Source organism: Symphalangus syndactylus, chromosome 16, assembly GCF_028878055.3.
Source record: "Symphalangus syndactylus isolate Jambi chromosome 16, NHGRI_mSymSyn1-v2.1_pri, whole genome shotgun sequence".
NCBI lineage: Eukaryota > Metazoa > Chordata > Mammalia > Primates > Hylobatidae > Symphalangus > Symphalangus syndactylus.
In genome coordinates this window covers 46,053,448-46,079,079 of record NC_072438.2, presented here as the reverse complement: position 1 = coordinate 46,079,079, position 25,632 = coordinate 46,053,448, and the positions used below count along the sequence as shown (strand labels likewise).

General features: G+C 41.9%; 1 protein-coding gene across 7 annotated transcripts in view; it reads left to right on the top strand.

Moving 5' to 3' along the window:
- Window positions 1–10,849: 10,849 nt before the first annotated feature.
- The window catches only part of RFC1 (replication factor C subunit 1), an 86,813-nt gene continuing 72,030 nt past the window's right edge, over window positions 10,850–25,632 (top strand). For 5 of the 7 annotated variants that reach the window (XM_063619795.1, XM_055246195.2, XM_055246196.2 and 2 more), the window contains exon 1: window positions 10,867–11,011. In XM_063619795.1, coding sequence (XP_063475865.1) covers window positions 11,009–11,011 — 3 coding nt within the window. In that variant the 5' untranslated portion in view covers window positions 10,867–11,008. Of the gene's footprint in view, window positions 11,012–25,632 lie in introns of all 7 variants that reach the window. The other 2 variants (XM_055246192.2, XM_055246193.2) reach the window with 2 other exon arrangements.

Here is a 25,632-nt window from a genome sequence, read left to right as displayed (position 1 = left end):
ATGGTGAAACTCCATCTCTACTGAAAATACAAAAATCTGCCAGGCGTGGTGGCAGGCATCCGTAATTTCAGCTACTCGGGAGGCTGAGGCAGGAGACTCGCTTGAACCCGGGAGGTGGAGGTTGCAGTGAGCCGAGATCACACCACTGCATGCCAGCCCAGGCAATAGGGCAAGACTCTGTCTCAAAAAAAAAAAAAAAAAAAAAAAAAAAGAAATACAAACATCACATGTTCTCACTTATTTGTGGGATCTAAAAATCAAAACAACTGAACTCATGAACATAGAGAGTAGAAAACTGGTTAGTGGAAACTGGGAAGGGTAGTGGGTGGTGGTGGAGAGGTGAGGTTGGTTAATTGATACAAAAAAATAGAATGAATAAGACCTAGTACTTGATAGGACAACGGGGTGACTATAGTCAGTAATAACTTAATTGTACATTTAAAAATAACCAAAATAAGGCTGGGTGTGGTGGCTCATGCCTGTAGTCCCAGCAATTTGGGAGGCCGAGGCGGGTGGATCACCTGAGGTCAGGAGTTCAAGACCAGCCTGACCAACATGGAGAAACCCCATCTCTAGTAAAAATACAAAATTAGCCAGGCATGGTGGCACATGCCTGTAATCCCAGCTACTAGGGAGGCTGAGGCAGGAGAATTGCTTGAACCTGGCAGGTGGAGGTTGTGGTGAGCCGAGATCACGCCATTGCACTCCAGCCTGGGCAACAAGAGCGGAACGCCGTCTCAAAAAAAAAAAAAAAACTAAACTAAAATAGTGTAATTAGATTGTTTGTAATACAAAGGACAAATGCTTGAGGAGATGCAAAAAAATGGGCAAAATAAGAGAGAGTTTGTCAGGGAAAACTTTATCAACAAAGCCAATTTTGTGGAAGTAGGATTCATTTCATGCCCCTCCACCCTTAAAAATATACCACTGGTGGAAGAATAGTTTACATTCCATGAAAAACTCTACCCCCAAATTTAGATTATTTACATTCACATCTTTATTAGTATGTTTCTAAACATGAGAATAATTGAATTATGCTTATAGTAATTGGCTCTTTCCATAGCATATACAGAGAGATAAATCATAGCCCTCCTGAAATGATTAAAATTTGTGTATTAGTCAGAAAGGGCATGATCTGAATTTTGGTCCTTCCTTACAGTCTAACTCCTACTGTGTGTAAGTGAAAAACAACTGAAATGGTCAAAGTAAATGCTCAGTGTTAATATATCTGGCTTAGTTAACTTATCTATGTGATAGACATAACTCTTAAAGTCACTTTTGAAATCTTTTTCAGAAGCACAATAATCACATTGTCTTTCACTAGACTTTTGAAAGTCAGCAGAAATCAATAGAATTTTCACTGTGCAACAACAAATGTGACTTTCTGCCCTCTGGATAAATATTAGCATGTCCTGCTTTGTCAGAGTTTATTGGAACATTTTCCTTATAGACAGCAGTCTGTTAGGCAGCTTACTCTTTTCTGTGTTCGTGATGACTGCAGGTCTCGACCGGTGATGTTGACCTTATAATCCATTTATGAACATAATCATTAAATCATAATTTGTCACTATTAAAGTTCACATATTCTAATTTAGGAAATTGGGCACTAACTATGTCATTTATCTTAATTCTTGGGTGATACCCATTTAACCTTCTTAATATGATTATGCTTGACTAAGCTAAGTTTATGTAAACTTGCCTAATAATTTTTTTTTTTTTTTTTTTTTTTTTTTTTTTTTTTTTTTGAGACGGAGTCTCGCTCTTTCACCCAGGCTGGAGTGCAGTGGCGCGATCTCGGCTCACTGCCGGCTCCGCCCCCTGGGGTTCACGCCATTCTCCTGCCTCAGCCTCCCGCGTAGCTGGGACTACAGGCGCCTGCCACCTTGCCCGGCTAATTTTTTGTATTTTTAGTAGAGACGGGGTTTCACCGTGTTAGCCAGGATGGTCTCGATCTCCTGACCTTGTGATCCGCCCACCTCGGCCTCCCAAAGTGCTGGGATTACAGGCGTGAGCCACCGCGCCCGGCCTGCCTAATAATTTTTATAGCCTGAAATAACAAAGTTTTTGCTAAGTAAATCAGTATCTTCACTTAGGTGAGAAGAAGCATTTACATCTAAAATAGTAAAAAAACCATATAACTTTACTGTTGACATACTCCTTTGATTACATATATAATGTGTCTCAAGTCATGGATTAATTCCTAAAATATTCATTGGCAATTTTATGGGTGTGTATGAACAGAGTGACAGGAATTCCATCAGCACTTTGTAGTGATAGTAGATTTTATGATTAATCTTTTTTTAGTCCTACAAGTCAAAATAATTCCAGGATTTGTGTTGTTGTTTTTGTTGTTGTTTTGCAGAAATAATGTGAGGCATAGCAAATAAAAAGCTACCCTCAGTTACCTGAGAACTGCTGCTATAATAGGGATGATCACATACATGGGGGTTCCAGGCCCTTAGGACCTCTGAAAACCTGAAATGCTATGAGAAGGTATGCCCGGAATTCTCATTCATATTTCAGCAATGTTTGTGATAAAAATACATTTTGCCCCATCTCTACTAAAAATACAAAAAATTAGCCAGGCATGGTGGCGGGCGCCTGTAGTTACAGCTACTTGAGAGGCTGGGGCAGGAGAATGGCGTGAACCCAGGAGGCAGAGCTTGCAGTGAGCCGAGATAGCGCTACTGCACTCCAGCCTGGGCGACAGAGCGAGACTCCATCTCAAAAAAAAAAAAGAAAGAAAAATACATTTTGAACTTTCATGGAAATCTCACATGTTGTCTTTCTTGACATGAAGTTTAAATAGAATTAAATATGATAATCAGTTTATACGGAGTAGTGTATATTAGACGTTTTAAAATTTTGCAAATACATCCGGTGTGGTGGCTCACGCCTGTAATCCCAGCACTCTGGAGGGCGGAGGCGGGCGGGTTGTTTGAGGTCAGGAGTTCCAGACTAGCCTGGCCAACATGGTGAAACCCCATCTCTTCAAAACATGCAAAAGTTAACTGGGAGTGGTGGCGTGCATCTGTAGTCCCAGCTATTTGGGAGGCTGAGGCACAAGAATCACTTGAATCGCTTGAACCTGGGAGGTGGAGGTTGCAGTGAGCCCAGACCGCACTATTGCACTCCAGCCTGGGCGACAGAGAGAGACTGTCTCAAATAAATAAATAAATAAATAAATAAATAAAATTTTACAAATAAACACAGATTAAAGTAGGAAAGGCATAAAAAAGGAATCCCAATACATTCACAACTTCTATAAAATATACGGCAAAAATCTTACTTAGATAAAATCTGGTTCATGACCACAAGAGGATATAAACAATACTTTTAATATATCCATTTAAATTGCTAGTTGCTATGAAGAGAGCCAACTTTGTTTTAGTACAAATAAGGTAACTGCTTTGGACTCTACATTTTAAAATTTTACGCCTGCTTTGATGGCTTCATATAAATATTATCATTAGCTCTGGATGGTGGTAAGCACTTGATAAAGTAAATACAGTTTATCACTAATACCTGAGATTCTCTAGACATTTTTTTTTGAGACAGAGTTTTGCTCTTGTTGTCCAGGTTGGAGTGCAGTGGAGCGATCTTGGCTCACTGCAACCTCTGCCTCCTGGGTTCAAGCAATTCTCCTGCCTCAGCCTCCTGAGTAGCTGGGATTACAGGCATGCGCCACCATGCCCAGCTAATTTTGTATTTTTAGTAGAGATGGGGTTTCTCCATGTTGGTCAGGCTGATCTTGAACTCCTGACCTCAGGTGATCCGCCCACCTTGGCCTCCCAAAGTGCTGGGATTACAGGTGTGAGACACTGCACCTAGCCGATTCTCTAGACATTTGTAAGAAAATGTTTTAGTTTAAGAGTGTGTGCCAGGCGTGGTGGCTCACGCCTGTAATCCCAACAGTTTGGGAGGCCGAGGTGGGTGGATCACTTGAGATCAGGAGTTTGAGACCAGCCTGGCCAACATGGTGAAACCCTGGCTCTACAACAGAGACAGGGAAACAGAGCAAGACTCTGTCTCAAAAAAAAAAAAGTGTGATTAGCAAAACTATAAATTGAAACTCACTACTATAGTTGAATTTCACCTCTTTTCCCTTCTCTCACTGATTGACTTTAAGTACCAAGAATGATTATTAAAATTGCATAAAGTGAAGACAAAGAGTAGTTCAGTTGTCAGCAAATCTCTACACATTAAAGAAATATTTTTCTTAGAGATTGCTCTAAGAAATATATATACATAAAATATATATGTGTAATTGGATATCTCCTATTTAGAAGTTGTCATAGTTTCCTCATTCACACGCCCTGCATTATAGATTGTGTAGCATTTAAATACTGCTATTCATATTTCCACTGGAGGCTGGGCACAGTGGTTGCTGCCTGTAATTCCTGCACTTTGGGAGGCCAAGGTGGGAGGATCACTTGAGGCCAGGAGTTTGAGCCCAGCCTGGGCAACAAAGCAAGTTCTTGTCTCTACAAAAATAAAATAAAATAAAGTAAAAAATAAAATAAAATTCCACTGGAGTCAAAAGTTCTGAAAATTATAGGTGAATAGGTAATTATAAATAGAAATAATTGAATAAATAATAGACTTAAACTAAAAGAAATTTTGTATTATTGGCAACTACTGATAACTTTATGACATACTAAAATTATTTCTCTATCTGCTAAATGCAACCTATGCCATCGTTACCTACTTCACAGAGATACAGATGTTGTTTTTTGTGTGTGTGCTGTGTAAATATTTTATCCTCATTTCATTCATAAAATTCACTGAGGTAGGGAAAGCTTTTACTGATCTTTCCATTCAGCCTGAACAGCCAGCAAAATATATTGCATGTGCAATAGATGCTTCTTTTGCTCAATGGCATATGTATTAGTCCATTTTCATGCTGCTCATAAAGACATACCCAAGACTGGGCAATTTACAAAAGAAAGAAATTTATTGGACTTACAGTTTCACATGGCTGGGAAGGCCTCACAATCATGGTGGAAGGCAAGGAGGAGTAAGTCACAACTTACATGGATGGCAGCAGGCAAAGAGAGAGAGTATGTGCAGAGAAACACCCATTTTTAAAACCATCAGATGTTGTGAGACCCATTCACTATTACGAGAACAGCACGGGAAAGACCTGCCCCATGATTCAATCATCTCCCACTGGGTCCCTCCCACAACATGTGAGAATTATGGGAGCTACAAGATGAGATTTGGGTGGGAACACAGAGCCAAACCATATCATTCTACCCCGGTCCCTCCCAAATCTCATATCTTCACATTTCAAGACCAATCATGCCTTTCCAACAGTCCCCCAAAGTCTTAACTCATTTCAGCATTAACTCAAAAGTCCACAGTCTAAAGTCTCATCCAAGACAAGGCAAGTCCCTTCTGCCTATGAGCCTGTAAAATCAAGAGCAAGTTAGTGACTTCCTAGATACAATGGGAGTACAGGCATTGGGTAAATACAGCCATTCCAAATTGGAAAAATTGGCCAAAACAAAGGGGCTACATGCCCCATGCAAGTCTGAAATCCAGCAGGGCAGTCAAATCTTAAAGCTCCAAAATGATCTCCTTTGACTCCATGTCTCACATCCAGGTATGCTGATGCAAGAGGTGGGTTCCCATGGTCTTGGGCAGCTCCACCCCTGTGGCTTTGCAGGGTACAGCTTCCCTCCCAGCTGCTTTCATGGGCTGATGTTGAGTGTCTGTGGCTTTTCCAGGTGCATGGTGCAAGCTGTCAGTGGATCTACCATTCTGGGGTCTGGAGGACGGTGGCCCTTTTCTCACAGCTCCACTAGGCAGCTCCCCAGTGGGGACTCTGTGTGGGGGCTCTGATCCCACATTTCCCTTCAGCACTGCCCCAGCAGAGGTTCTCCGTGAGGGCTCCGCCCCTACAGCAAACTTCTGCCTGGGCATCCAGGCATTTCCATACATCTTCAGAAATCTAGGCAGAGGTTCCCAAACCTCAATTCTTGACTTCTGTGCACTTGCAGGCTCAACACTATGTGGAAGCTGCCAAGACTTAAGGCTTGCACCCTCTGAAGCCACAGCCCAAGCTCTACGTTGGTCCCTTTCAGCCACGGCTGGAGTGGCTGGGACACAGGACACCAAGTCCCTAGGCTGCACACAGCACAGGGACCCTGGGCCTGGCTCACGAAACCACTTTTTCCTCCCTGGGCCTGTGATGGGAGGGGCTGCTGCAAAGGTCTCTGACATTCCCTGGAGACATTTTCTCCATTGTCTTAGTGATTAACATTCGACTCCTGGTTGCTTATGCAAATTCCTGCAGCTGGCTTGAATTTCTCCTCAAAAATGAGATTTTGTTTTCTACTGCATTTTCAGGCTGCAAATTTTCCAAACTTTTATGCTCTGCTTCCCTTTTGAAACTGAGTGCCTTTAACAGCACCGAAGTCAACTCTTGAATGCTTTGCTCCTTAGAAATTTCTTCTACCATATACCCTAAATCATCTCTCTCAAGTTCAAAGTTCCACAAATCTCTAGGGCAGGGGCAAAGTGCTGCAGGTCTCTTGGCTAAAACATAAAGAGAGTCATCTTTGCTCCAGTTTCCAACAAGTTCCTCATCTCCATCTGAGACCACCTCAGCCTGGACCTTATTGTTCATATCACTATCAGCATTTTTGTCAAAGCCATTCAAAAAATCTCTAGGAAGTTCCAAATTTTCCTACATTTTTCTGTCTTCTTCTGAGCCCTCCAAACTGTTCCAACCTCTGCCTGTTACCCAGTTCCCAAGTTGCTTCCACATTTTTGGGTATCTTTTTAGCAACACCCCACTCTGCCAGTATTAATTTACTGTATTAGTCCATTTTCACGCTGCTGATAAAGACATACCCAAGACTGGGCAATTTACAAAATAAAGACATTTATTGGACTTACAATTCCACATGACAATCATAGTGTAAGGCAAGGAGGAGCAAGTCACATCTTACGTGGATGGCAGCAGGCAAAGAGAGAGCTTGTGCAGAGAAACTCTCATTTTAAAACCATCAGATCTCATGAGACCCACTCGCTATCATGAGAACAGCATAGGAAAGATGCGCCCTCACGATTCAATTATCTCCTATCCTACTGGGTCCCTCCCACAACACATGGGAATTATGGGAGCTAGAAGATGAGTTTTGGGTGGGGACACACAGCCAAACCATATCAGTATATAAGACTGGGCCAGGTGCAGTGGCTCACACCTGTAATCCCACCACTTTGGGAGGCCGAGGTAGGTGGATCATTTGAGGTCAGGAGTTAGAGACCAGCTTGACCAACATGGTGAAACCCTGTCTTTACTAAAAATACAAAAATTAGCCAGGCGTGGTGGTGGATGCCTGTAATCCCAGCTACTTGGAAGTCTGAAGCAGGAGAATTGCTTGAACCTGGCAGGCAGAGGTTGCAGTGAGCTGAGATTGTGCCACTTCATCCCAGCCTGGGTGACAGAGCAAGCCTCCATCTCAAAAAAAAAAAAAAGTATAATAAGACTGATCTGTAGTGTTGTATAATGTATGATCTGTATTTCATTGATTTTTATTGTTGTATGAATATATTTCAATTTATCCATTTTCTTTATAGTTAACATTCAGATTGTTTACAGTGGTTTTTGTTTTGTTTTGTTTTGGGGATAGGGTCTTGCTCAGTCACCCAGGCTGGTCTTGAACTCCTGGCCTCAAGCAATACTCCTTCCTTGTCTTCCCAAAGTGTTGGGATTACAGGCATGAGCCGCTGTGTCTGGCCTTCTGTGGTTTTTTGATTATTCTCTGCTTTGTGGTATAAAGATATTGCTGAAAATGTCAAAGAGGCCTGCAGATACCCCTTTGGGTAACAGTGATAAGAAAAAGAGGAAGCATTTATGTTTATCTGTGGCACAGAAAGTCAAGCTTAGAGAAGTTGGACAGCAGTATAAGTGTGAAAATCTTACAAAAGAGTATGGGATTGGAATGACCACCATACATGATTTGAAGAAACAGAAGGAAAAACTGTTGAAGGTTTATGCTGAAAGTGATGAACAGAAGTTAATGAAAAGTAAAAAAACAAAACCAAAAAAACCGTCCCAGCACTTTGGGAAGCTGAGATGGGTAGATCACGAGGTCAGGAGTTCAAGTCCAGCATTGCCAAGATGGTGAAACCCCGTCTCTACTAAGAATACAAAAAATAGCCAAGTGTGGTGGTGCACGCCTGTAATCTCAGCTACTCAGAAGGCTGAGGCAGAAGAATCGCCTGAACCTGGGAGGCGGAGGTTGCAGTGAGCCGAGATGGCGCCACTGCACTCCAGCCTGGGCGACAGAGCAAGACTCCGTCTCAAAAACAAAAAACAAAACAATGCCCCCCCCAAACTACATAAAGCTAAAAAAAGAAAAAATCATGTATTGAAAGCATAAATTCATAAGCATCATAGTGAACACATGCCACATGATGGTATGCTGATCATGAAACAAAGATCTATTGCAATGAACTAAAAATTGAAGGGAATTGTGAATATTCAACTGGCTGGTTGCATAAATTTAAGAAAAGACAGGGTGTTACATTTTTTAAAAATGCTGTGGCGATAAAGCATCTGCTGATCACAAAGCAGTGGAGAAACGTGTTGATGAATTTGCCAATATTTTCACTCATGAAAATCTGACACCAGACCAAGTCTAGAAGATTGCTGAAACATCACTGTTTTGGTTTTATTTGCCCCAGATAGATACTAACTATGGCTGATGAGCTAGCCCATAAAGGAATTAAGGATGGGAAGGATGGAATAACAGTGCCAACATGAGCTAATGCAGTAGGCATCCATAAATGTAAACTTGCTGTAATAGGCAAAAGCTTATATCCGTACTGTTTTCAAGGAGTGAATTTCTTTCCATTCCATTATTCTGCTAACAAAAAGGCGTGGATCAGCAGGGAAATCTTTTCTGATTGGTTTCACTTTTTTTTTTTTTTCCTGAGACAAGGCCTCTCAAAGTGTTGGGATTATAGGCATGTGCCACCATGCTCAGTCCTATTTTGGGTCTTCAAAAATATTTCCATTCTAGATATCTATTCCTTTACAAGAAACCACTCCAGTACTTATTACCTTAACAGAGCAATCATTTAATGGGTCAGGAAATTTGGACAGGCCTTGACTGGGTGATTTTTCTGCTCTCCCAGGTGTTGAATGGGGTCAACAAAGCTAGTGAAATTCCATCAGTTGCGGGATGGGATCTGAGATGGCTTCATTTACATGCATGGTGCCTGGTGGAGATGGCTATAAGGCTGGTCTCAGATGACCACCTCCCTGGCTTTACATGGTGCTCCAAGAGAGCAAGACAGGAGCTGCCAATCTTCTTAAAGCTTAGGTCTGGAATTGGCATAGTATCACTTCCATTGTATTCTTTGGTCAAATCAGTCATAGGCCAGTCCAGGTTCAAGGGAGGAGTTTCAAAGCATATACAGTCATTTTAAATCTGGTATATTTCTGAGATAGAGTATTTTCATGTAAATAAATATTCCTAAAGAAAACAATCTCACAAAAAAGTTACAGGCTCCTGACTTAAGTCTCATTTAAACTCAAGGAAGGCTTCAAATGCCAAAAAAAAAAAAAAAAAAGCAAAAGCTAAGAGGAATGTAATATAAAAGACACGTACAACTTTTTATGTGTCTTATTTACTAATTTATTGATTTATAACACAATGAACATTATAAATTGGTGTAGGTCCTCTAAAATTATGGGCAAAAATTTGTGTGATGTGTCTGCTAAGGCAAAACCGAGGCACAGTAACTTGCCCTTGGTCAGATAAATAGCACGTGGTGGGGCTGGAGACCTAGCATCCTGGCTTCAGAGGGACCAGTGCAGTGAGGCCCTGTTAATAAGTAACAGTCTGTTTGTAAACTGGGGATAAGAGTAGTCAGTGTCATCATGGAGATAAAATGAGCTAGGCTAGTCCAGAGCTGCACATACAACAATAGGCGTGTAATAAATACAAGCTGTCAATGCTCAGCCTCTGTTGTATTCCAGGCTCTTCTATCTTTCGTCCTAGAGATGCTGGTGTCATAAAGTGCAAGACCCAACAGGGGGTGGATGGGTGAGAATTTCAAAAGTGTAGCTAGAGCCAAAGCTGGAGACACTACTTTCTCCATTGAACTCTTTATGGTTTAATTTTTCTCTTGAAATCGTACGCAAATGTTTCATTGTATTCCACGATTCAATTGCTAATCTAGTCATATAAAACTGGTTTACTCCAAAGCTTTCGGTATCTTTTCTTTTTTTTGAGACAGAGTTTCGCTCTGTCGCCCAGGCTGGAGGGCAGTAGGTCGATCTCGGCTCACTGCAACCTCTGCCTCCTGGGTTCAAGCAATTCTCCTGTCTCAGTCTCCCGAGTAGCTGGGACTACAGGCACACGTCACCACCCCTAGCTAATTTTTGTATTTTTAGTAGAGACGGGGTTTCACCACATTGGTCAGGTGGTCTCGAACTCCTGACCTCAGGTGACCCACTCGCCTCGGCCTCCCAAAATGCTGGGATTACAGGGGTGAGCCACCGCGTCCGGCCGCTTGATGAAACCTTATTGCAGAATAGATATTTATACATAATATGTAAAACGCACAGCTAAAACATTTACTGCAGTTGGTAGTAAAAACTTTTGAAAGTTACTGTAGGGAAGTGCATTGTCCAGACGTGTAACCGGGAGGTACTTGGGTACCCCGCCTTCCAAGGAAGCCAATATCGGATCCCCCTACTTTAGCGCCCTTGCCAAAAACCAAGCTCACACCACAGCACTGTGGTTCTTTTCGATGTCAGTGGCCCGCCTGCCCTCCGGGCGGCACCTGCACAGGCGTCGCACCTCCCGCCTCTGGGCGGGACGGAAGCAAAGCTCGCGCCTCCTGACGTCATCACCGCGCGCCGCTGTCTTCGCCTCCTTGCACTTCGCGGGAGAAGTTGTTGGCGCGAATGGATCCTGAGCCCCGATAACGGATTCCTCAACCGGCCCGCCCGCCAGCCAGCCAGCGCCTTCATCCTGGGGCTGCGATGGTGAGCCGCTGGGGGAGGCAGTGCGGCTCGGGGTCTGGGAGGGCTTTGCAGGCCTGGTGTGGACCAGGCATTCCTGGTATGCAGGGTGGGGGAGGATGGCGGTGGGTGGTTCCCGAGGCTAGCAAAGGCAGAGAAGGGGCCGCACACCGGGCACTGGACCCAAAACTTTCCTTGCACCGCGGGCTCCAGCTCTGGGCGGCAGCCAGCGCGCAGGGATTTTGTTGCTACGTGTACTTGCACTTCCCCCCACCACTCTTGGGGGAAGGGAGAAAGGAAGAGAGGAAGGATGGTGGTTTTGGGACGCATTGGTCAAGTTATTTTCTTGTTCGGCGTTGCCTGAACCTCAGTTTGAGTACTGCCTAAAGCGTGGACTTCAAGCTTTGGGTCACGAGGGAGAAGAATGTAACAAACTTTTCTTTCTTTGGGAATATTTTGTGTAGGGCCTTAAACTTTTATAATGAACAGCTCAGCTCGTCTCATCTCCGCTCGTCATTAACGATCACCTGAGCGGTGTTGAGACCGAGGGCATGGAGAGGATATTTTATCTTGTTTAGATGAGTTCATAGGAGTCAAAAGGATAACATGGCTTACTAGGAAAAAGAAGTACAGCGTATAGAAACAGATGCAAGACATTTGACAGCTGTCATCCTCATCACCTGATGTTAAAAATCTGAAACAACAACAACAACAAAAAAAACCCAAACCTCACTGCATAATCCTGGATAAAACATTCAAACAAATTGAAGTGAAATAATTATGCAGCCAGCAAAGCAGACATTCCTGATGGTATGGCAATGGATATGGCTCTGTTTGAAATATTTTTAAAGGACAATTTAAAATGTTCCATTAAGCTAGAAGATACTTAACAATCCGATGTAATTTTTTTCAATCATTGGTCAACTTGTCACAGTGACAACATTCTAGGGGGTGAAAATTTTATGCCACATTGGGAAACGTTGGAGGCCTTTGTGTTTCTTCTCAAAAAAGGGCAACAGTAATGATAGTAGCTATCTTGTACCAAGCATCTTCTTTAGGTCAATATGTGAACTGTTGGTTTTTCATGTTTTTTTTTTCTTCATTTCAACCCACATCGATGCAGTTTTACAGATGGTACAAGCACTTTTTTGGAATTTAAACAGTGTGTCATATAACTAGTAGGTGGTTGAACTAGAATTAGAATCTTGGTGTTTCTGACCACCATGTTATACTACCTCCCTATAATGATCATTATTACATTTTGGAGGTCAAGGCACTGTGGTATTTTTGAAGCTTGATGAGATTTGGAGTCTTGAAGATGAAGAACGTGGTAATATTTTAGTTTAATGGTTTATAGATTAATTTATAGTTATATTACTATGTTAGTATAGTCTAGTTTAATAGTTATGTGGTCTTGGGCAAGTAAATAGCTTAAGTTTAATCTCTTTAAGCCTCTGTTTCCTTATCTGTAAAAAAAGGGGAAAATAATAGCTGCCATAGTGATTGTTTTGGGGATTAAGCAAGATGTATAGGTAAAGCTTCCGTTCTGGTGGCTGGCATGTTAGGCCACTACACAGTTACCAATGATCTATTTTCTCAGAAAGGACTCTGTGGACAGTTACATAGATTTTAAGAGGCATGGTAGATTCCTGTGTCATTTATGGTGAACATAGCTTGTGTGGTCAACTTTTGATCATTCAGGTGCTTTTACTTTTGGTTCTTTTCTTTCTTTAATACTCCTGTTCATGGTGCAGATAAAAAATAGACCTCTTCTCAGAAAAGAAATAGGTCAAATTGGTCAGTTTTGTTGTTAATGGGAAAACATTCTATGAGGTAGATAAGAATTTTGTATTATATTGATACTTAATTTAGCCCTCCAGTCTCTAGTGCAACAATTAGCAAAACCCCTAGACTAAAATTGATTCAACAAATGTTTATTGAACACCTGTGCAAAGTTGTAAGACAGTAGTTCTTTTTTTTTTCTTTCCCTCAAACTGTGTCATTGGGTATGAAGGACAGTAGTTCTCAATCTTTGTTAGTTTCCTTTGATAAATACAGTGAATGGTATGCAAATTTTCTGCCCGGAGAAATGCATATGGGCATATACACACCATTTTAAGGGATTGACCTATCTTCTTCTTCTTCCTTTTTTTTTTTTTTTTTTTTTTTTTAAAAGACAAGGGCTTGCTCTGTTGCCCAGGCTGGAGTGCAGTGGTGTGATGACAGCTCACTGCCACCTCTAATTCCCGGGTACAAGTGATCCTTCCACCCTGGCCTCCCAAAGCATTGAGATTACAGGCGTGAGCCACTGTGCCTGGCCTATTCACTTATCTTCTTCTTCTTCTTCTTTTTTTTTTGTTTTTTTGAGAGTCTTGCTGTGTTGCCCAGGCTGGAATCCAGTGGTTCAGTCTTGGCTCACTGCAACCTCTGCCTCCCAGGTTTAAGCGATTCTTGTGCCTCCGCCTCCCCGGTAGCTGGGATTACAGGTGTGTGCCACCATGTCCAGCTATTTTATTTTTTTATTTTTAGTAGAGATGAAGTTTCACCATATTGGCCAGGCTGGTCTTGAATCCTGGCCTCAAGTTGATCCACCTGCCTCGGCCTCTTAAAGTGCTGGGATTACAGGCATGAACCACTGTGCCTGTCCTATTCACTTACCTTCTGAAGCCCATCCATAGACAGGTCTTGCCCTGGGAGCTGCATTGAAAACAAAAATTCCAATTAAAAGTTATCAATAAAGAAATAAAGTATGTGTATTCACACAATGGAATACTGTGCAACCTTTATAAAAATGAGAAAACTTTATACTCTGATATGAAACAATTGCCAAAATATAAAATCTCTCTGGAAAGATACAGAAAGGAACCAGCTGATAACATTTGTTGCCTCCAGAGATGGGAAATATGTGTCTGAGAGGCAGGATAAGAGGGGGACATTTTACCCTTTTGAAATTTGGACCATGTGAATATATTATCTACTAAAGGAATAGAAAGAAAATTAAAAATAAAAGAAATAAAGAAGCTATGTAGACAATTTGAATTTCACTGAGATTTAATTGTTTGCACAAAATGTGAATAAAACCTGAGAGATGCCATTTTTAAGAAGTCAGCATATATAATTAATTGGTTGGTGTAATTATTGAAAATATGCATAAGATTGAACTAAACACACATGAGACTTAAGGAACAGCTGTTTGAAGAGCCGTGAGGTCAGTTTAAATAAATTGTGGTCTAAACTGTTTCATTGCTCCACTCCTAGAGGCAGGCACCTTTCACGTCATGGTTTACTATGTGGAATGCTCTCCCTGGAGCAGTGCTCGACTTTATTATAATATAGCTTTTGCCAAATAATATGCTTTTGCCATGCATATGTACTTGAACTTGGCCTCTAAGGCCCCTACCTACCTCTCTGATTTTCTGTCTCTGTCTTTTGAGTGTGTTACGTTGGTTCTGTTTCTCTTTCGGGGGTTTTGTTGTTGCTATTTTCTCTCTTTGAAATATTCTTCCTCCACATCCTTGCATGTCTGCCTTTTTTTCATCATTTAAGTTTCTCTTGCCTAATCCAAGGTCATGAAGATTTATGCTTAAGAGCTTTGCAGTTTTAGCTCTTACATTTAGGACTTTTATCTTTTTTTTTTTTTTTTTTTGAGAAGGAGTCTCGCTCTGTCACCCAGGCTGGAGTGCAGTGGCACAGTCTCGGCTCACTGCAGGCTCTGCCCCTCAGGGTTCACGCCATTCTCCTGCCTCAGCCTCCCGTGTAGCTGGGACTACAGGCACCCGCCACCTCGCCTGGCTAATTTTTTGTAGTTTTAGTAGAGACGGGGTTTCACCGTGTTAGCCAGGATGGTCTCGATCTCCTGACCTCGTGATCCGCCCGCCTCGGCCTCCCAAAGTGCTGGGAGACTTTTATCTATTTTTGAGTTAATTTTTATATAGGGTGTGAAGTATAGAGGTCCAATTTTATTCTTTTGTATGTGGACATCTAGTTGTCCCAGCACCATTTTTTGAAAAGACTCTTCTTTCTCCATCGAATTATCTTGGCACCCTTGTCAAAAATCAGTTGACTGTAAATGCGAGAGTTGTTTTCTAAACTCCCAGTTCTATTCCATTGATCTATATATCTATCTAAATGCCAGCAACACACTGTGTTACTGTGGCTTTGTCATAATTTTTGAAGTCAGGAAGTATGTCCTCCACCTTTGTTCTTTTTCAAGATTGTTTTGGCTGTTCCATTTCCTTGAATTTCTATAGGAATTTTAGAATCAGCAAAGATGCCACATGGAATTTTGATAGGAAATTTATTGAATCTGTAGGTCAATTTAGGGAATATTGTCATCTTAACAGTATTACATCTTCCGATCCATGAATGTGGGATGCCTTCATTTGTTTAGGTCTTCAGTTTGTTTAAACAGTATTTTGTAGTTTTTCGCAGTATGAGTTTTACACTTCATTTGTTAAATATATTCCTAAGTATTTTATTCTTTTTGGTGATTTTTTAAATGAAACTGGTTTTTTTTTTTTTTTTTTTGAGATGGAGTCTTGCTCTGTTGCCCAGGCTGGGGTGCAGTGGCACAATCTCGGCTCACTGCAGGCTCTGCCTCCTGGGTTCACGCCATTGTCCAGCCTTGGCCTACCGAGTAGCTGGGACTACAGGCGCCCGCCGCTGCGCCCGGCTAATTTTTTTTGTATTTTTAGTAGAGATGGGGTTTCACCATGGTCTCGATCTCCTGACCTCGTGATCCGCCCACCTCGGCCTCCCAAAGTGCTGGGATTACAGGCGTGAGCCACCACACCCGGCTGGAACTGTTTTCCTAATTTCATTTTTGGATTGTTTATTGCAAAAGTATACAGAAATACAATTGATTTTTGTATATTGATCTTGTGTCCTTGCTGAACTCATTATTCTAAGTTTTTTAGTGGATTTCTTATGTTTTTCTGTAAGATTGTTTCATCTGTAAACACATGGGTTTACTTCTTGTTCAATGTAGATGTCTTTTATTTTATTGCCTAATTCTTTTGCTAGAAACTCGACAACATTGAGTACAAGTGGCAAGAGCAGACATACTTTTTCCTGATTTTAGGGGGAAAGCCCTCCAACCGCTTACTTTTTGCTTCCAAAGTGTAAGGCCTTAATATAATTTTAAATATTTTATTGATTGATTGATTGATTGAAATGGAGTCTCTCTGTTAACCAGGCTGGAGTGCGGTGGCGTGATCTCAGCTCACTGCAACCTCTGCCTCCCAAGTTCAAGCGATACTCCTGCCTCAGCCTCCCAAGTAGCTGGGATTACAGGCATGTGCCACCACACCTGACTAATTTTCCTGTTTTTAGTAGAGATGGGGTTTTGTCCTGTTGGCCAGGCTGGTCTCGAACTCCTGGCCTCAGGTAATCTGCCCGTCTCAACTTCCCAAAGTGCTGGGATTACAGGCGTGAGCCACTGCGCCTGGCTTAAATACTTTAAAATTATTTCATGATTTTTTTTCTGTGTTCCCACCAGTTAAATCATTATATATTTTATTCAGATATATGATTTTACATTTTAGTGGTTTTCAGGATAAACGATTTTTGTACTTGGATAGACTTTTGTGAAGTATGTTGATGATAATCAATATCTGCTTATGGATTTGATGGGCTGTTTTAAAATATTAACCAGAAATACTTATATTTCTTTTTTTGAGACGGAGTCTCGCTCTGTCACCCGGGCTGGAGTGCAGTGGCGCGATCTCGGCTCACTGCAAGCTCCGCCTCCCGGGTTCACGCCATTCTCCTGCCTCAGCCTCTCCTAGTAGCTGGGACTACAGGCGCCCGCCACCACGCCCGGCTAATTTTTTGTATTTTTAGTAGAGACGGGGTTTCACCGTGGTCTCGATCTCCTGACCTCGTGATCCACCCGCCTTGGCCTCCCAAAGTGCTGGGATTACAAGCGTGAGCCACCGCGCCCGGCAATACTTATATTTCTTTATTACTTTCAAAATAGAGAAGTAAAACCAAAATACAGTATTTTGTCAACCACTCTGCAGCATACTGCGGTACTTATTTTGCATAAAACTGTGTACTCTTCAAAGATAAAATGAACACAGTGATGTAATTTGCTTTCTCTTCTTTTTTTTTTTTTGAGACCGAGTCTTGCTCTGTTGCCCAGGCTGGAGCGCAGTGGTACAATCTCAGCTCACTGCAACCTCCGCTTGCCAGGTTCAAGCAATTCTTCTGCCTCAGCCTCCCAAGTAGTTGGGACTGCCGGTGCTCGCCACCATGCCCGGCTGTTTTGTAGTTTATTTTATTTTATTTTATTTTATTTTTTATAGAGATGGAGTCTCGCCCTGTCACCCAGGCTGGAGTGCAGTGTCGCGACCTTGGCTCACTGCCAACCACTGCTGCCCAGGTTCAAGCGATTCGCTTGCCTCAGCCTCCCAAATAGCTGGGACTACAGATGTTTGCCACCACGTCCGGCTAATTTTTTTGTATTTTTAGTAGAGACGGGGTTTCCCCATATTGGCCAGGCTGTTCTCAAACTCCTGACCTCTGGTGATTTGCCCGCCTTGGCCTCCCAAAAGGCTGGGATTACAGGGGTGACCCACCGCACCTGGCTGATTTTTGTGTTTTTAGTAGTGATGGGGTTTCACCACATTGGCCAGGCTGGTCTCTAACTCCTGACGTCAAGCGATCCACCCATCTTGGCCTCCCAAAGTGCTGGGATTAAGGTGTCAACCACTGCACCTGGCCAAAAAAAGAAAATATTTTTGTGTTGCCTTCATTTTTATTTATTTATTTATTATTATTGTTAAATTTTTTATTTCCATGGGTTTTTGGGGAACGGGTGGTATTTGGTTACATGAGTAAGTTCTTTAGTGGCGATTTGTGAGATTTTGGTGTACCCATCACCCGAGTAGTAGGTATGAATCCAGTTTGTAGTCTTTTATCCCTCACTTCCTTCCCACTGTTTCCCTGACTCCCCAGAGTCCATTGTATTATTCCTTTTATTCCTTTTTTTTTTTTGAGACCGAGTCTCGCACTGTCGCCCAGGCCAGAGTGCAGTGGTGCAATCTTGGCTCACTGCAAGCTCCACCTCCCGGGTTCATGCCATTCTCCTGCCTCAGCCTCCCGAGTAGCTGGGACTACAGGCACCCGCCACCATGCCTGGCTAATTTTTTGTATTTTTAGTAGAGATGGGATTTCACCGTGTTAGCCAGGATGGTCTTGATCTCTTGACCTCGTGATCCACCCGCCTCGGCCTCCCAAAGTGCTGGGATTACAGGCGTGAGCCACTGCGCCTGGCCCATTGTATTATTCTTATGCCTTTGCATCCTCATAGCTTAGCTCCCACTTATGGGTGAGTGAGAACATACAATGTTTGGTTTTTCATTCCTGAATTACTTCACTTAGAATAATAGTTTCCAGTCCCATCTGAGTTGCTGCGAATGCCATTAATTCATTCCTTTTTATGGTTGAGTAGTATTCCATTGTGTGTGTGTGTGTGTGTGTGTGTGTGTGTGTGTATATATCCCACAGTTTCTTTACCTACTTGTTGATTGATGGGCTGAATGACTTAATATTTTAAAAGTGCTCAAATTGTAGCATGGCACAGAGTGAGCCTCTAGGAAGGTGTGTTAAGTAAACAAACGAAGTCCTGAATCAAGGCAGTGGCAGTGGGAATAGAGGGGAGAAGACAGCAGTATTTGGGAGATAGTTTAGGTTGGATGATTAGGTGGAGGGCCAGAGTGAGGAGGAAAAGCAGTGGCCATGTTTCTGTTTTGGGTGAATGGTGGTGCTACGCATGGAGATGGGGAATAAAGGGAGAGAAGCAGGTCCCAGCTGAAGACAAATTTAGTTGAGGACATTATTAGTTGGAGGCACCTTTGGGAGATTTGCACAGAGATGGATTTGGCTGCATGTTGGCTGCATAAATGTGGAGTTCAGAGCTGGTCTGGAGAAACAGACATAAGATTTAGGAAGTATCAGTATGTACGTAAGTGGTACTGGGGTTAAGTAGGTGTGAGTTAGTTCGCACGGTGTGAGTGTGTAGTTCCAGAGTTTTGACTTGGGGTTCCCAATAGGCATTAGGGGAAAACCCCTAACATTGGATACAAAGTTTTGTGCATATGTTTGTTTTTTAATATTTCTGTGGAAAATATACGTAGCTTTCATCCACAAAAGCATAAAAACAATTGGCATGATTAGTGGGAGAGCACCTGCTTTGTTTCCTTGGCACACATTTTGGCTTATTTTAATAAATGAGCAATTTGTTGCAGGTATTGACAACTTCCTTTGCTAGCATATAAGCTCTGTAAGGGCAGGGGTCACAAGGAGAGGGAACTGCTGTATAGCGCGTGGCTCACGGTGCGTTTTCCACAAATATTAGAGGAATGAATAATTACAAGTGAACTTTGTATTTCCACTAAAAATACAAATAAACTAGAAGGTAAAACTTCCTGGTATAAAAACATCTCTCGCACTGTTGCATGACTTTATATCTAAGCTATTAAAACACTTAGTGATGAATAATATAACCTAGAGAAATACAGTTATTTTATTATGTTGTAGGTCTATTTTCAGTTTGGACTTAATTTCTTTTTTTTTGAAACGGAGTTTCCCTCTTACCCAGGCTAGAGTGCAATGGTGTGATCTCAGCTCACCGCAACCTCTGCCTCCCGGGTTCAAGCGATTCTCCTGTCTCAGCCTCCCGAGTAGCTGGGATTACAGGTGGGCACCACCATGCCCGGCTAATTTTGTATTTTTAGTAGAGACAGGATTTCTCCATGTTGGTCAGGCTGGTCTCGAACTCCCGACCTCAGGTGATCTGCCTGCTTCGGCCTCCCAAAGTGCTGGGATTACAAGTGTGAGCCACTGCGCTCGGCCCAGTTGGACTTTATTTCTGTGTTCATTTAAGTAGTTTAAATTTGATTTTTTTTGGCTCAGAAGTCAGTTGTAAAAAGCTAGCTTCTGGCCCGGGCGCTGTGGCTCATGCCTGTAATCCTGGCACTTTGGGAGGCGGATCAGGAGGTCAGGAGTTCGAGACCAGCCTGGCCAACATAGTGAAACCCTGTCTCTACTAAAAATACAGAAAAATTAGCCGGGTATGGTGGTGGGCACCAGTAATCCCAGCTACTTGGGAGGCTGAGGCAGGACAACTGCGTGAACCTGGGAGTTGGAGGTTGCAGTGAGCTGAAATCACCCCACTGCACTCCAGCCTGGGCAACAGTGCGAGACTCTGTCTCAAGGAAAAAAAAAAAAGTTAGCTCCTGGATGAATAAAAACCATATTCAGAGTACATTATTAGCCCTGGTGAAAATGTCTAAATTCTGAAATAAACCATTAGATCAGGCATAAACAGTCTCAAATGCTTTAGTTATCCTAGTTATGCAGGTATGAAAAGATATTTTTTTAAACCTAAATTAGATAATTATTTCCATTTTCTATTTTAATATGCCTGTGTTGGTTTGTATTTTTGGATCAGGTACCTGGAAACTTCTGTGATAGAGTATTTCATTGAATGCATAGTCTAAAGCTCAATGATAGTAAATATTATGACTTCAGAATCTTATACTTCCCTCTTGCCACAGCAGCAGTAGAAATGGGTCTTTTTGCTGTCATGGGAAGGGCCTCTCAGGTAGACTTAACAGATACTGGGGGGAGTAGGGGAAGTAGTTTCTATTCTCTACTTCTGTTCCCTCAGTGTGCTTTGTTTCATCTGTTCTTTCTTTTCTATGCTCTGCTTTGTTTTCTAAAGACAGATTTAAGAAAGATTAGGAACAGAAAGTAGAATGAAAGCTTCACAAGAACAGAGACCTAGCCTGTTTTGTTTATCCCAAGCATCAAGAATAGTTCTTGGTCCATAAAAGGCTCTGAGTAAATATTGCTTGAATGGATAAATGAATGATTGAATGAAAAAAGTTGATGCGGGCTCTTAAAATTCTTCCTAGCTAGAACTTGTTACTGTTCAAAGGTTTTTCAGACCACACTTGTATTTCACTCACCAGTGTTTTCCTCAGAGAAGTTTTTGAGACCCATGCTAGGCTGTTAAATTAGTAACATCAATTATAAATCTAGAGATATTTCTGATTTCTTTAAAAAAATTATTTGTTTGGCTTAAAATAACTTTTAAAGAAGAGGAAATGTCCTACTAAAAGTGAAAGTATATTTTTGTTTTTTGTAGCCACAATATTGTAATATGAGAGTAACAGAAAATCAATTATAGAAAGTTTTATGAACTTAGCTCAGAAATAATATATAATCAGCATTAATTTAATACCTTCTTAAAATTTCCTAGGTAAAGTCATAGCACAAAGTTAATCCCAATTAAAGATTCTTTTAATACGTAATCTTTTTTTTTTTTTTTTTTGAGACGGAGTCTCGCTCTGTCACCCAGGCTGGAGTGCGGTGGCGCGATCTCGGCTCACTGCAAGCTCCGCCTCCCAGGTTCACGCCATTCTCCTGCCTCAGCCTCTCCGAGTAGCTGGGACTACAGGCGCCCGCCACCACGCCCGGCTAATTTTTTGTATTTTTAGTAGAGACGGGGTTTCACCGTGGTCTCGATCTCCTGACCTCGTGATCCGCCCGCCTCGGCCTCCCAAAGTGCTGGGATTACAAGTGTGAGCCACCGCGCCCGGCTTAATACGTAATCTTTAAAAACAAATCTATCATTAATTTTGTTTCACATAATCAAGAACGTCTCTTTCTGAGTGCAGTTGTGAAGGTCAGTGGCCTGAGAAATAACCATTCATGTGTTCAATGAATTTTTTAAGACGGAGTTTTGCACTTTTTCTCCAGGCTGGAGTGCAGTGGCGTGATCTTGGTCCACTGTAACCTCCAACTCTCGGGCTCAAGCCATTCTCCTGCCTCAGCCTCCTGAGTAGCTGGGATTACAGGCACGCACCACCAAGCCCCGGTAATTTTTGTACTTTTAGTAGAGATGGGGTTTTGCCATGTTGGTCAGGCTGGTCTGGAACTCCTGACCTGGTGATCCACCTGCCTCGGCCTCCCAAAGTGCTGGGATTACAGGCGTGAGCCATCACGCCCTGCCTACCATTTCTTTTAGAAATGAAATTACTGGGCAAAGGATATGTACCTTTAAAATTTGGTAAGTGTGGCTAGATTGCCTTCGATAAAGGTTATACCAGTTTTTTTTTTTTTTTTTTTTTTGAGGTGAAGTCTCCCTCTGTCACCAGGCTGGAGTGCAGTGGCATGATCTCGGCTCACTGCAACCTCTACCTCCCGGGTTCAAGTGATTCTCCTGCCTCAGCTTCCCAAGTAGCTGGGACTACAGGTGTGTGCCACCATGCCCAGCTAATTTTTGTGTTTTTAGTAGAGATGGGGTTTCACCATGTTGGCCAGGATGGTCTCGATCTCTTGACCTCGTGATCCACCCACCTTGGCCTCCCAAAGTGCTGGGATTACAGGTGTGAGCCATTGCGCCCAGCCAAGGTTATACCAGTTTTTACTTTTATCAGCAGTATAGTGTGTGAGCATCTGTTTTCCCACATCCTTGACAGATATGGGCATTGTCAGTCTTTTAAAACTTAGGGGAAAATGATCAAGTTTTAATGTATCTGCTTATTTGTGACGTCTAGCATTTTTTATGTGTGTTGGCTATTTGCATTTCTTTTATACTTTGCCTATTAGGAGCTTTTATTTATTTTTCTATTGGTTAGGTTATCTTTTATTGATTTGTAGGAACCCTTTTACATGTTGTGTGTGTGTGTGTGTGTGTGTGTGTGTTTTAAGATAGTGTATTGCTTTGTTGCCTAGGCTGGAGTACAGTGGTGTGATGGTCATGGCTCACTGCAGCCTCAAACTCTTGGTGCACAAGTGATCCTCCCACCTTAGCCTCCTAAGTAGCTGGGACTACAGGCATGCCGGCATCATGTGTCACTATACTAGACTGATTTTTTTTTTGTGTGTTTGTAGAGATGGGGGTCTCCCTGTGTTGCCCTGGCTGGTATTAAACTCTTGGGCTCAAATGATCCTCCCGCCTTGGCCTCTCAAAGTGTTGGTATTACAGGTGTGAGCCACCACACCTGGCCTGTTGTAGATATATATATATATATATTTTTTTTTTTTTGAGATGAGTGTCGCTCTGTTGCCCAGACTGGAGTGCAAAGGGGCGTTCTCGGCTCACTGCAACATCTGCCTCCCAGGTTCAAGCGATTCTTGTGCCTCAGCCCATTGAGTAGCTAGGATTACAGGCGTGCACCACCACACATGGCCAATTTTTGTATTTTTAGTAGAGACGGGGTTTTGCTGTGTTGGCCTGGCTGGTCTCAAACTGCTGGTTTCACGCAGTCCACCTGCCTCGGCCTCCAAAGTGTTGGGATTACAGGCGTGAGCCACTGCGTCCAGCCTGTTGTAGATATTTTTAAGTTAGTTGCTTTTTTTTTTTTTTTTGAGATAGTTTCACTATGTTGTCCAGGCTGAACTTGAACTCCTGGGTTCAAGCAATCCTCTTGTCTCAGCCTCTCTGGTAGCTGGGACTATAGGTGTGCACCACAGTGCCCAGCTCTGTTGCTTGCATTTTAACTTTGTTTATGGCACTTTTTGTGTAGTAAAACCTGCCTTTCTTTAGGGATGGTTTCTGGCCTTGATGTTCTGCTTTGAGGGTCTTCCACTTGCCAAGATTGAAGAATAAATTTAAATATTTGTTCCTTTCTCCACTCATAGGCTCAACAAGAATTATTCTTTACAGGCAAGAGAAGTCTTTAGATTCATTATTTGGGAGTTAGACTTGTTTTTCTGCATTTCATGAAGTCTTTGAAGGTCTAGAACACTGGACAGCAAATGTTAATTGGAAGAGTCAGGTGAAGTCACATGCTATAAATTAAGGACAAATTGCTGACCTTTGCCTCTTATATGTTTATACCCCAGATGGCTGCTCACACTGGAGATAGTTCTAAAAAAGTATGAGTAGAATGGCTTCCATTCTGATGAAAATTATTTTCTAAAAGCTTTGATTTTTAGTGTATACTGAGTTAGGTTGCGATGCTGCAATTTCTTTAACTCTTACGTTGCCATCAGAGTATGGGGGAGTTTAGGGGAGTAGGGTAAAGTAATGCAAAAGGAAAGAAAGGAGGATGTGAGTGGAAATAATTACGTAGAGAGGAAATGGTGTAACAGTGCTAAGGAGTCGCAGTGCAGATTTTTGTACAGACAAAAACCAGACAGCTCAGTGTTACCAGTAGCTCTGTTTCCTGAATTACATTTTGTTTTCTTTCTTTTCTCAGTTTTAAGCATTTTTGGTCCGAAAACAGGTTGAAAACCACCACTTGCTTTAACCAGATTATTAATTTACAGTTTGGTTATTTCCATGGCACACATGCACTATTACTCTTTCTCTGTGTGTATGTGTTTAAACAATCACTACTTTTTGTTTTTAAAATGTTTCCATCTATGAGCTCACTTAGAACAGTCATGATTGTGAGTGAAGAATCACTGTGTAATTTCAAAAGTGAAACTGATATGAAACTCATTTGCTCCAGAAGCAATAAAGTAGTTGTCAGCCTCAGACTTGATTCTCTGTAATTATAGGAAAGACTGTGGTTTTCTTTATTGTTCTTCTCCTCTTTAGCATCTGATACAGATGTCTCAGTTTCATAGCTGAGACACCCATTCTGTAAGCAGTATCTTTTAAACTTAGACTTAATTAGGATGGATTTATAACTAGGAGATTTACAATAGAGGATATAAAGCCATATAAGTCTTTAATCCTTTTTAAAAATTTTTTTAAATTTTTAAATTTTTTTTTTTTTTTTGAGACAGTCTTGTTCTGTCACCCAGGCTGGAGTGCAGTGGTGCAATCTTGCCACACTGCAACTTCTGCCTCCCAGGTTCAAGCGATTCTCATGCTCCAATCTTCAGAGCAGGTGGATTATAGGCATGTGCCACCGTGCCTGGCTGATTTTCATATTTTTAGTAGAAATGGGATTTCACCATTGTTGCCCAGGCTGGTCTTGAACTCCTGGCCTCAAGTGATCCTTTCACATCGGCCTCCTAAAGTGCTGGGATTACAGGCATGAGCTACCTTACCTGGCCTTAAAAAAAAAAATTATTTAACATGCTATGTACTTCAATTATCTGCTTTGTTTATTGGCTTAGCCACAAAGTTATTTGTGTGTGTGTGTGTGTGTGTGTCACACTTATTTGGGATTTTTGACATTGTAAGAGTATGACAGTTATTGTCAGGATCTAGGAAATAATTGCTAACTTTTCTTACACTTTACAAAGTACTTTTATAGGCATTTCTCTCATGCAATAAAGAGAGGTAGGTTGTAGGGATAAAAAGTGATAAAAACTGGTGATTACAACCATCAAGGATAGGAAGAGGGAAAATGATACAGGTGGTTCTTAAACACAGTTCTTTGGAATTCAGATCCTACGTTCTCATTTTTTCTTCTTATACCCTTCTCTATAAGCAGAGATAATGACAAACAGAGTGTTTCAGTAATATGAAGGGATGATAGTTCAGAAATGAGGTGAGGGGAAGATTTTTACTGAGCCAGAATTGTGGTAGATGCATAATTAATCCACATAAAGGGTCAGTATTAGTCCCACTTTACTGAGGAAAAAACAGATAAAGTAGCTTGCTCAGGATCACACAGGTAAAAAGCACTAGAGCACAGATTTGAGTTAAGGCTTCTGATTCTAAGATCTGTTCC